At 37.6% G+C, this 13,633-nt stretch overlaps 1 protein-coding gene across 5 annotated transcripts in view; it reads right to left on the minus strand.

The window, feature by feature from the left end:
* Positions 1-13,633, minus strand: part of SMYD3 (SET and MYND domain containing 3) — a 383,126-nt gene that overhangs the window by 331,805 nt on the left and 37,688 nt on the right. For all 5 annotated transcript variants that reach the window (XM_074537272.1, XM_005489722.4, XM_005489721.4 and 2 more), the window contains exon 2: positions 6,777-6,840. In XM_074537272.1, coding sequence (XP_074393373.1) covers positions 6,777-6,840 — 64 coding nt within the window. The remainder of the gene's footprint in view (positions 1-6,776; positions 6,841-13,633) is intronic.

Here is a 13,633-nt window from a genome sequence, read left to right on the forward strand (position 1 = left end):
CTGATGAGATATCAATGCCCACAGCTGGGAGGATTGGTAGTGATATTTTTCACAGTTCAGACCAGGAGTGGTCACTGATACCAAAACAGAAGACAGAACCAACAATATTTTAGTTATATTTATTACCTACACCTGAAATTTTGTTTCATGGGCCACTTTAATTAGAATAGCAGAGACAGACTAACACTCCCATAGCAGGGAAGTCAGCATGATAAGATGAAGGAAACATTGAAATATGTTTCTTATTTTCTCTAGCATTCATTGTTGCCCCAAGATTAGCGCAGAAAAGTAGCAAGAATGAGTCTTCAGCTAAAGAAATATTTTGAAAGAAAATTTCTGATCACTTTTTTTTCCCTGTCTTCTGTCTCCACAAGCAGAAAATTCTGCTTAGAATATACAAAAAGTCTAACACACTACATATTTACACATTTTATTTGCATATTCACAATTCATGTCTGAAGCCAGACAGCTGTTTCAAATAGCTTTAATAGCAAATTAGAAGAACATGACACAATGAAAATTTGCTACAATGACAAGTACTCAGAACCAAGGGCTTCTGAAGGTGACATTTTCTCACAAATATGCAGTAAAGGAACAAAAACATGAACACAGAAAACCAGTTCCTGTTAGGTGAGTGCCACAGAGAAAATGATTGTCTAATGTTAGGTACATGTTCAGCAATTTTAAAAAAAGATAAAATGGCAGAGCTATGTGTAAGGGCACGTCAGACCTGGAGATGCTGACATGAGAGTTATAAAGACTCCAAAGGCACTCACACAATTTTTTCCTAAGCTGCATAAGTGAGGGAATTGTTTCAGGTAACTAGGCTTCAGCACCAGTAGCATTTATTATATTTAATTCAGGATTTTTTCCCCTGTGGCTTATGTGTAATAAATAAATGGAACTTTTTATTTTTTTCATATACATGAGAGATTTGTGATTTCATTTCTTTTACCTATAACTCTACAAGGAGAAAAAAAATGACACCAAGAAGGCATTAATCCAAATACAGTTAGTGTCACATGCTGTCTGGCAAATAAAAGTTAAGTATATAGTGCTGAATAGAATTATCGTTGTCTAGAAAAAACAAAGTCATCCTTGTAAATGTCCAGACATCGTTCAGTGTAATATAATTATATTGGCATTTTTATCCAACTTAAACTAAAAATGTCCCTAGGAATATGCCTTTACTGTCAAATTTTTTCCTCTACATAAATGCTGCACAGAATTTTAAACATGCTAGAGGTGACATCAAAATGATTAATAACTTACCCAACCAATATAGCTCTAATGAGATTAAATATTCTGGATCACATAGCATCACATGCCATGTTTCTTTGAGAGCATTCCCACGTGGTAAGAATAGTTTAAACACATGCCTTTAGTGAAAAAGCACTTTGGTCAAAACTGATGCTAAAAAGGAATCATTCTGATTCCTCCGCAGAAGGAGCTAGAATAGAACAGGGATTGCCAGTCACTTATTCCCAAATGGAAAGGGAGAGAGAGGAAAGTTCCAAATGCATTAAATATAATGAAATTCAACAATATTTTTTCTTTCTATCCATACAACATGGATACAAATCACAGGACAATATGAAAACAAAGATTTGTGACCCTGGAGAGACCTAATTTAAAGTCAGTCTCTAAAAATATTTATTAGTTGGACTTATGTTAATATCACATTTCCTGGTGGAAGGGTTTTCTTTATTCTGTGTATCCTGGCTTTCAGTCAAGGCTTTATATTCTATATCCAGCATGAGTGTAAACACTGTAGTGCAGAGACATGGCCACCTGTATGACCCTTCTCCTCCATGCCATGGAAGGTCTTCCAATTTTGCAATGACTCCTTTTTCTCCTGCTAGAAATGAACACTAATAGAAGAGAGGCAAGTGAACAGTACAGGGCAATACAAAACCCTCCTGCTCAAGGTTTCACTACACTTAGAAACTTGGAAAGAATATCTTTCTGTTTTTCTCCTCCCAAAGCATTGTCTCTCCTTCAATCTCTGTGCATCCCAAGCGCAAATCCTCAGGCTTCACCAAGAGGAAAATGGTCAGCACCCACATGGCTACGGAGATGGTGCAGCACAGAGCTCTTCACGGGTGGCAGCTTCAGAGTCTGCCCACTGAACTGTGGCAGTCGAGGCGGTCACGACACAAAGCAGAGACCACAAGCAGTCTCAGCTGGCAACACTTTATTAGTGAAAATGGCTGATCTTTTATACACTTTCCAGTTGTTTACCCTTCTTCTACCTTAACTATTGGCCACAATAAGTCAATACCATGCTATTGGTGAAAAGTTACAATGACTCCACCTAACTTTCTAAAAATGCTTCATCCAGCTGCAGAATGCTCTTCTTTCTTCTCCCGATCTCCTTGGTTATGGCCTTGGAGAAAGCTCCTTATCAGCTTCTTCTCGCTCCTTTGGCTAACAGGTCCGCTACTAGCCCCTTCCATACTGAACCAGCACCAGAACAATTCCAACTCCTCCCTGCACAAGCCAGGATCACCTCCTGCTGCCTCAGGTCACGGGCAAAGACCCCTCACAAACACCTGCAATGTCTTGCATATTTTCAGCTCAGCGATTTCGCCAATGCACATCCAATTCTTTCACAGACATATGGTATTGCTGTCTCCCTTTGGAGCCTGAATCTACAAAAGTTCCTGAAGCAATGTTGATGAAACAAAGGTTTCCCTTGTCTTCCATGCAAGATCACAAAAAAAGAATGCTTCCTGCAGATTAATGCGTTAACAAAAAGCTGTTAAAGGCTAGAGCTTATTAACAAAAAAAAGAAAAAGATACTTTTCCATTGGAAGGTTTTGATCTGTTAAAAGCAAATAATCTGTAATTTCCAAAGGACTGTTTGAATTTTCACAAAATGTCTTTTTTTAATTATGACATTTTAATTTTATTACACTGTTTCAATAATGTTTGATAATATTACATTCTGAATTCTGCCTGAAATTACTCTTCCACTTTTCAGGGATGATCATCTATATCACTGGTCCCCAATCCATGGGATACACCACATTAATAAACATTGCCACAAGTGATTACAACAGTGATTATGAGGAGCAGCAGATGTGATAACCCTACCTTTGGAGGGACACCCAACGAACATAACATTGCTTGAAGGAAGGTAGCTTATGAAATTAGGCAACAACCAGTGGAAAAGGGACTGCAACAGGGAAATGTCAAATAGGAGTAAAAACCAATTAGGTCTGAGTGAAAAAAAAAATATTTAAAAATTAAAAGCAAAAAATCTATATGTACTTGATCCTGAACTCAGAATTCAGTTGCAAAAGGTTAGCCCAAAGGATTTCTTGTGATAAATTCCAGTTTCACATTTCTAATATATTTTAAATTAAATTAAAACAGCTTGCTCCAATTGGCCTGAAAAGGAAAAATAATAGGAATTTTTTTAATTTGGAACAACTCACTCATGATCTTTAAAACAGACATTATGGAGATTTTTTAAAAAACGGGTATTCTGATTTGTTTATAGATTTTTTTCAGGACTACTGGCTCTGCATACATATTCCCTTAAAAGATAACTATTATCACTGCAAGTTACAAAAAAGAGAGGTATTTCCAAAGACTGTTTCTTCTCCTTAAGGTTAGTCTGAAGATACTTTTTTGTACTACTTCACATTTTAAAGCAAATGAAGATTTTTACAAGATATTTGCAGCTTACAAAAAATTGCTCCTTTTGGTTTTTTATATATTTTGGTTTTATTTATATCTGAAATATAAATCCACTGTAGTATTTACATTGAAGATTCTTTCACAAAATCCACCATTATTCTAGACCCATACACCTATCGAATTAAACTTTTTAAATTCAGATTTTTTTTGTATTAATTCTGTTTTCGTATAATGTATAAATTACAAAACTCCAGAAAAATTACAGTTGTTAAGCCTATTTTGAGTTGCAGCATCACACATTCAAAAATAATTAAATCATTCTGCAACTAAGTGTGAACTGCAAATTCAACTGCATAATTTGCACTTCAAAGTTATCTGTATTTATAAAACTAAAATAGTCCTGTTTTACTAATATTCACTTTTTTAATGTGCAAAATGCAGTTTCATCAATACCCTGCTGTTTATTTGTTGACCAATTAGTTCAATTAGAAGTGCACATATTAACGAATTGCACTTAAGCTACAGAGGCCAAGTAGGGCACAAAGCATTTGGTTTAGCTTTCCTAACAGCTGCTATAAAACCAGAGCAGCACAATTCACAATATGAATCAAAAGACAGTTCTCAAGAACAAAGAAATCTGGCTGGTCTCAGTTTTATCTGTAAAATAAAACTGCTTCAAGCCATCAATCCCAATAAATTTACTGCTTTGACTACAAAATAACTTCTTTTTTCCTGTTATTCTCTATCACTACCTAATATCACAGGATATTACATACATTAATTCAATGTTAATTGATTTATATAAACAGTTCAAAAAATTATGTAACTGCCAATACAGAGTGTGTTAAGTGCAGATTACTTAAAGCGGCAGTAGCCTGTCTCACTGAAATCCTTACCTACAGCTCTGGATGGCTCCAAGCATTCAAACTCCAGAGCTGGAAGCACAAAGCAAAGACACTCAAGATGGCTTCAGGCTATCCCTTATGAATCCTTTAAGAATGTTCAGACAGTTGTGCTTCTCAAAGAGGAAGCTCCAGTTCCTACCTCCATTGCCTCTACACCTGATTTGAACAAGTTATTGCATGACACTTTGCACATTGCATGACATTTTGCAGTCAGATTGCTGGTCAGTGCCCACAGTCCCATCTCATATTAGAGACCTACCAACAGAAGCTTTACCAATGACTCTCTTAGAAGATGTTTTACCTGGCAAATACTTTGGTCTTTTATAGTCTTAATGGCCATGTTTTCCTTATGATCTCCCATAATAAATCTACCTGTGGCATTATTATTGATGCTACAGTAAGCACCTAATGTACATTGCACACATTTGCCATACGATGAATCAAAATGACACTTCTTCCTCTTTTCCCTCCCCATATGTTTTAATCCCTAAAAGGAGGGATTTGTGGGATCTTGAGAACACTACAGATTATATTAAAGCAGAATTGTTTACAGAAGCACATGATACGTGACAAGATCAGCCCTGAGGTGAAAGACTTGGGGGTATTGGTTGACAAGAAGCTCAATGTGACCCTGTGATGGGCACTCACAGCCTAGAGAGCCAAATGTGTCCTGGGCTGCATCCAAAGCAGGGAAAAGGACTCTGCCCCTCTGCTCCACTGTGGTGAGACCCCACCTGGAGTCCTGCTCCAGCTCTGGGGACCCCAACACAAGAAAAACATGGAGCAAGTCCAGAGGAGGGCTACAAAGATGACCAGAGAGCTGGACCACCTCTCTCACTGAGACAGACCTTGCAGCAGCCCTCCAGTACCTGAATGGGGGGGCCCACTAAAGACCTGGAGAGGGACTGGTTACAAGGGCATGTAGTGATAGGACAAAAGAAGATGGCTTCAAACTTATATAGAGAGAGTATACTTAGCTTAGACATCAGGAAGAACTTCTTTACTGTAAGGGTAGTGAAGCACTGGAACAGGTTGTCCAAAGAAGCTGTGGATGCTCCATCCCTGGAAGTGTTTGATGCCAGGTTGGATGGCATGCTTTGAGCAATGCTTTGAGCAACCTGATCTAGGGGAAGATGTCTGCCCAAGGAACTAGATGATCTCTAAGGTCCCTTCCAACACTAACCATTTGATGATGCTTTAATTCCATGATCGTTGAAATGTCAAAGACTTAGCTTAAAAATTTATAGAGTATTACTGCTAGTCCACTTTGACCAGTAACTTCTTTTCTTCATTTTTCTCTATTTAGGAAAAGGAAAAAAAATTACACACACACCCCCACCTAAAAAACTAACCACTACCAACCCTCACCCTACCACCAAAAAAAAAAAAATCACAGTGCAAAACTAAGAGGAACCATTTAAAACTTCAAGTGCCCTACAAGGCAATCCTCTATATCAAGTCAAATATAAAAGTTGAGGTTTTAGGCCTTTGAGAACTTTTCACCTTTGAGAAATATTTCCTAGGGTAGGATCCCAGGTTACCTCAGGCTGAATGGATCTATAGAGAGCTCTAGTTGCAAAGCAGGGTCAGCTCTGGGGTCAGACCCAGCTCAGAGCTTTATCCAGTAGGGTCTCCAAACCTTCAAACACAGAGATCACACAAACACCCTGGCCAGCCTGTCCCATCTCTTGGCTATCAAGAGCTTTTCCTTGTATCCCATGCAAACCTCTGGTCTTTCAACTTAAGCCTGTTGTCCCTTGTCCTCCTGCCATGCACCACTTTTCTCCTTGAAAAACTCCTCAGAGATGCAGTTTTCCTTAAAGCCTTCTCTTCTCAACAGATTCTTGACCCTTATTTCCTCTTAAAAAATTGGAATATACAATTTACTATTATAAAAAGTACTCCTGAAATACAAATTGCTTTACTGCAAAATTGAATCAGAGCTTCCAATCTACAGACAAGCTTAGGAATTATTCCTCCCCCTCTCAACAAGTACAGTCAAACACCACACAACTTATTTTTGTCTTTTGTACTTACCAGAATCTCACATTTGTAGCTTTAAAAATACTCAAATAAAACAAGCCAGCATTTTTAACCACTCTGTCCAAAACTACAAATAAATTACAGTGTGAAGGTATGACAACATGCAAAACTTATGGAGACTGTAAAAGAAGTCTTCAAATGCCTATTTTCTTAAACCCTTTATAGGTGTTATTTTTATCTTACCTGACAAGTTCTACCACAGTATTTAGCAACCTTGCACTGAGAGCATCTGTGCAGATTTTCATTCCTGTTTAGAAAGAGAAAAAAAAAAAAGATAAAGGGTTATAAATACAGATCAAGTTTTGTGTTTATCCTTCTTACCTAACTAGCAGTTTCCAAATTTTCCAAGTCACAAAAAAATATCTTTAAAACAAGAAAATGCACTGTAATGCAAGAAGAAATTGTACATAGTTATATTCAGAGCTATAGTCACAACCCTTTACTTGTGTCACTCAGCATCTCTGGGACCATTTTGGACCAAAGGAAAATTATCAAATGTGCTTTTGTCATGTAGTTGTAACTCTGAGGAGTTGGATTTTGTAGATATCATCATAATTAAAGCTGTGCAACACAGCTAGCTAATCTGTTTACTATCTGAGCCTTGTCTTAAGCAAGCATCACTATCTGTCTTAAACAAGATCTTGCTGTGAACCTGCAGCTGTGACATCAAATTTTATCTTTATAACACAGTCCAATGTTGACATGTCAGCAGAAATTTCTATTCTAAGAAAACCCTTCTGATCGGTGGACAATGAAAACAAAATAAAAATTCATAGGGGAAGTATAAAAATCCAATGAAAACTAGAAGGAGAACTACCAGACCTATACATTACAATCTAAAGGTTAAAAGCACCTCCTGACTGTAGCATTGTTTTCTGATACTATCTTAATTTATTTATATGACTTAAGAAAATATCACTGAAGTTCTGTACATTTTTAGACAGTAATTAAGCATTTAATGTGAAAGTACACAGAGAGAAAATCTTGAACCTCAAACGTATAAGTAAAGATATTTACATTGGCTGAGTAGAAATGAGACAGATTTTGAGGCTTCCCTTCCCCTTTATTTTCCCATAAAAGATAGTGAACATGATGCATTATTCTGGTGTTCACTTTCATTTCTCAACATGCAAGGCTGCTCATGTGAGTTATGGTCATTAACTAGGCTGGGAAAATTCTATGGGTTTTTTGTTGCTATTAAAACCAAAGGTGGGCAATTTCCATTACAGACACAACAATTATCTGGGCTCTGTGGACAGCACAACCATTACTACTTCCCCTCAGACTTCCTCCTGGCTGCCCCTCTGATCTTAGTGAAGAAGCACAGGTACCTCACTCAGTGCCACTATTCCCTTGTGAGCTGCTCAGGGCTGAATACAGCTCATTTACACCCAACAATTTATCATCAGGAGTAATTCCTCAGTACCCCCTTCTCCCTGGCAAGGAAAGAGGGTTCAGTCATGCCACTGTCCCCTCCTAAAAGTAATTTTAGTAATGGTATCTTTAGGTTGCTATAGTGTTTTACATTTAGCTGCCTCAAATTTTATTATATAGATTAATTCAGCTTTCCAATTTAATTGGGAAATAACTGCCTATAACAGCCCATTTCAAACTGAAGGGACAAGTTTAAGTGATCAGATTAAGGACTTTACTTTGCAAGATTACTGGTGTCTGCACATCAGCACCAGATGTGCACTTTTTACTTACACTCCCACCTAATGCAATGAAAAGATGCAATTTGCTGTCTCTGCTGTCACCAAAAGAAAGCTCCTCTGCTGCTGTCAGCCATCTAGAGACTGTATACCAGAGAGTCAGATTCTCAAACCAACTGCTTTACAACGTGACCTTCTTTCACTTACATCACTCTGTTGCTCCCAAATCTTAATTTCTCTGGATGACTTCAAAAAGGTAGAACACTATTTATCCAAAGGCCACATGCAAACCAGACAGAACCAACATGCCCACAAACTTCAATCTAGAACTTCTGGATAAAGAATGTAACGCACTTATTTCAGCTATGATGCCAAAATTGAAGAGTAGGAGCACACCAGAAATGCCATGGAGCATCCATCCTCTAGCAAAACCCAACCTCCCCTTTCCCTCAGGTCCCACAAGTGAGAAAGGTATTTTGCTGATATATCAAAGTCTTACTGTGTTTGAATTATTAAAAGTAAGAGCTGGTGCATTAGCTTAGGACTCTTATAAGCATTTGGGGAGTTCAGACTGCTGCATTGGTCAAAGATTAAGAAGAGCATTATGAACAGTCCATTATAATCAAGTAAAAATATTTTCATTTGTATTGCATAAAAACCCCTATTTTGTCACATAATATTTTGTAGATATTCATACTAACTACCAGGAGAAAAGTAATTTATAAACATTTCTGATATAAGTAGATATTTTCCAACAGCATTCTTTATCTTCCTACCTGAAAAGCCAGCCCTTGAGACAGAAAAAACTAGCAACTGTTGGATTTCTATAAACAGAATCTAAAATCTTGTACATGTACAATAGGTTTTTGATTTTAAGGTGCAATGCCTGAGGATGATTCAGAGTTAGAAACAAGTGTGAAATCGTCATTTTGCCAGCTGGGGAGAGCTGTTTCATCTTCAAGGTTGAGCAATGACACAAGCTTAATCACATTCTCGTAGAGGAGGATATATTTCTCAATTTAGATTAGAAGCTCAAGCAAAAACACTTTGCAGGCAGATTTTGTTTGTTCTACATGTTATTCACCAAAATACAATAATGAGTTCAGAGTTGAAAAAGGAACATGTGCAATTTTAGCCCCAAACACACTGAAGTACCACAAAGTCCCAGCAGCAACACGTAAGATGCAATTTCCAAAGCAGAGTAATTAAAACTTTCTGGATGCTGAATTTAAATGAATCAATACCCACAACAAGCAGAGAAGTCCTTCCTAAAGTTTTCACATTTTTCCATCAGAAGGCTAGATGCAATAACCTTAATATACCACAAGGATACCTGGCCTTGGTATATCCCTTGGGAATTTCCCAAGAGATGCCAGGATTTACTAGTGTGTCAAGTCACTAACACATATTCCATCTTTCTTTTGTAACACAACTAGCAGATGTGTTGCCACAAAGCAACAAATGCCCTCAGCAACCTCAGAAGCTTCAACACCTTACGTTAATATTTCCTTTGTATCCCTTATCCCCAAGGGTTAACAATGCTGCAGTAACAAACACATAACACAAAAGTCTAAGCACACTCAAAACTGGAATTTTTGTCAAACTGACACTTCGGTCAGATTATTTGAATAAGGCAACTCCCTTCTGGTGCCATTTAATGAATGAATTATCCATTCATCTTTGAGATTTCTTTGAATGACAAGTAGATGTAGAATGCCTGTCAGACAGCTAAATGGTAAAGCTGCTAATGAAAACATTGTTTTCTCTTCCAATCCTCCTTTCCCTTCCTGGACCAAAAAAAAATTCCTTTGTATTTATAACATCGCTGGATCATGCTACATGGCATACTAAGTGTAAAACAGCATGATCTAAAGCTCTAACTGCTAAATCCTTTATAGTCAGATTCACGTATTCATATATAGACGATTTATGTATTTTAGAACATTTTAAGAAGTAATGCAATTTCCCTGGTATATTTCTGTCCTTCTCAATATTTTATTGATATCATAAGTTTTATTAAAGGAATTTTAAAGTCACTGTCAGATACTCCCATGCATTTCTTATTATCTGTAAACTTCACCTGGAGATAGTATCAGGTCCCCTAAAAGGTACCTACTGCATCTCACTTAATGTGACTAAATAAAGGGATGAGAAAATGCACAAAATTTGATATAATGGATTCAGTTATACTTCAATCTCTAAAAAAGTTTCTGCTGCAACAAAAAGGAAAGATGCAGCAACCAAAAATAAATTATTAATTTTCCAACACAGTATTAACAAGATTTTGCAAATGACCAAAACCCCTTATGAAACAACAAGCAAAAGTGAGCATCTTGCCCTGTACTAAAACAAACAACTAAAATGAAAAACAACAAGAAAAATCAAAACTCAAAGTAAGCAGTAGTTGTCAGTTGACCTCTAACATAATATTATGGTCAGGTTAATAATCTTTCCTCTAAGGAGTTTGGTTATTGCTAAATCTTATCATCATTATGGTCTACAAACACTGTCCTTGGAATTAGCTCTTCCAATGTGTACTGAGAATCCAAAAGAGCAACACCAAATGCAGAGGTGGCTGGAACAATTTCCAGAAGGTTGATATGGGCAGGAAACAAAAGAAAACTTATGAGAAAGGGGAAAAACAAGTAAGACAGCTCAACTGGAATTGCCTGAGTGGGCACATCCTCCTCAGAACTATTTCTTCCCCTTTTTTTAACACATGATTAAAATCTTAAGAAGTTAAAGATGTTAACAAGGGTTTGCCTGGACTAACAGGTCCTATCAGAGCCACACCTTCACTCACGTAACTTAAAAAATATGTGCATTTCTAAAAACATCACAAAATATTTTCTGCATGCCAGGAAATGGCCTAATAAATTTCAAATACCACAACAAAGTCAACCAAATACAATTAGACTACTTAATTTGTAATGGCAACGCATCTACACTTCTCCACTGATTGCAGGCACTTGACTTTCAGTCCTACTCACAAGATCAGTGTCAGATATAACAGAACTGATTACCAGACTGCATTCAACATGCCTTTCCACATAGTTTATTCACACTTCTGCCACATCTTGCAGGAAAACAGGACTATCTCACACAAATCCCCTGCTGCATTTTTGTTGTTGATATTCTTTTTCAGTTAATAATCCTTCCCTGTATACATGAATGAAAAGAGCAGCTCTTTCCAATGTGTGTCAAGCTGAACTAATTTCCTGAACAAATTCTTAGACCTTTGCAATTCAGTCAAGCCTGTCAAGTGCATAAAGTCTACTTGGATTTTCTCAAGTATGTGCATTTCAGACCTGTCACAAAGTGAAAGCAATCAATACCTACACTAAGCAAAGAAGTCATTCATCATTTTAACTAATATGCCTCTGTCTTCTAATAATAAAAATGAAGTTGTGAAGAGCAAACAGCCATCTTACATTTGGTAGATTTGAGAGCACAGTGGTTATGTTAAATGTAATTACAGCTTTCTCTCCACACTTCTCTCCCACACTTCTCTCCCAATAATGAGGTGTAGCAACACAGTTGGTCCCCAGCTGCTACTGCACTGCTGGCTCACACGGGCACCAGGCACTCGGGGGAAGATGGCTCTGGGACAAGGATGCCAAGGGCCAGGCAGCACAACCCAGGGCATATGTGTCTGCAACATCCCAAATCCAAGCCCTGGGCAAGCAACAACTCTGCAGTCAGTGAGCTGTGCCCACAGCAGGGGCACAGCTGGGGTTCCAAGCTCCTGGGTGCTGACTTGGCTCAGCCTGGCAGGCTCAGGACCCCAGACCTGCTCTGCAATGTCAGATGGGCTGGCAGAGGAGAAGATGTTTTCCACAAGCCCCATGGCCCATAGCCTCTGAAATAAGGCTGCCAGGCTTTTCTGCCCTAAGGTTATGCTGTACGCTGCTCTCTGGTCCCACACTGGATCTGGGCAAACATGAGTATACCAGGTAAGAAGCCTCTGAATTCTCTGCTCCTAAAAGTAGTGAAAAAATCTCCCATATTCTCCACATGCACACTTCATCGTGTTAGGTACACAATTTATTTTTTTTAACCTAAGAGCAGCATTGGGAAATAGCATTCTGGGAGGTAGAATCAGAGTTAAAAGATAGCCACCACAGCTAGTCTGTGATGGCTATCAGAGATCAATGATTATTCAAGTGAGAACCAAGACCTTTTATATAAGGAAAACACACCTATTTTACTTCCAAATAAAATTATCACCTATTTCATACCTGAACCTTCTACAGAAGTGGTAACGCATTGTCCACGTAAAAGAGAACACACGAACAACCAACCCATTGATGAAAGGTTAGTTAAGACAATTTGCACTCTAAAGGACACTACTTACTAGCAGAAACAAAAATTTGGCACTCAGAACGACTCCCCATAATTTAAATCTTAGTTTCTGAAGTCTTACTTGTAACCCTGAATGCCCACTTGTTGTTATTTTCAGTAATTCTTGTTATACCCATACATCCACATAACACCCTGAAACATTTCTGCATATATTCTACAAGGAAAAATCAGAATTCAGTGGATGAGGAGAAAGATGATCCTTCTGCTATTCTGCTAGAATAGGTGTCAGTTCTGTTCAAAATTTACAAATATTTTTTTACATATGTACTGTCTGTATTTGGTTTTAAAATTCACACTCCACAGATGTATGGGTCACAAAACTTTAGCTGACAAGAGCTTCTGGATCTTATTTTTTCTCTGGTTTTGCATAGTAGGTACATCTCCCATCATTCTTTTCTGCACCTTACTTTTTCTTCTGCAGAATACTTGGTCTGCAAACCAGAAAACATATTCTAAACAAAATTTGTAAGGGTCTGTAGTCACGTCTTCATTGCAGTATAACCCTTCCTGACAATCTTCATTGGAATTTGAGGGGCTTTTTTCTTTTGGAGGTTGCAGGAGCCAAAGACAAGGCTGGGGAAAAGAAAAAAAGAAAAAAAACCCCAAGTACTAGATTTCATTTCCTTCTCTATAGAAACTGGTCCTTGTGTTCACCCAGTGATTAAGTATTGCCAAATCTGGGTAAGAAAGTGTTTATTTTTCAAAACCTCTTTGCATTATTTTGAAGAGAATGGTGAGACACTCCTTGCTGAAATTGAAAAGTTATCTAGAACCACAAAGATGTCACTCCCATGGTTAAACTGATACAAACAAGCAAACAAAAACAAAAAAATCACATTGATTTTTTTTAAGAGAAAGACACCAAAATGTAGTACTTATTATATTACTTGATACAACCTAGAACAGAATTATACCCTTCTCCACTACGTTGGTAAATGGTGAAATGCTTCAGATGTGCTTTCCAATAAAATTAGTGAAGGAACTTATAAAAAGAAATACCAAAACATATTGCTTTCAAATTGGCAT

Source organism: Zonotrichia albicollis, chromosome 3 (genome assembly GCF_047830755.1).
Source record: "Zonotrichia albicollis isolate bZonAlb1 chromosome 3, bZonAlb1.hap1, whole genome shotgun sequence".
Lineage (NCBI taxonomy): Eukaryota > Metazoa > Chordata > Aves > Passeriformes > Passerellidae > Zonotrichia > Zonotrichia albicollis.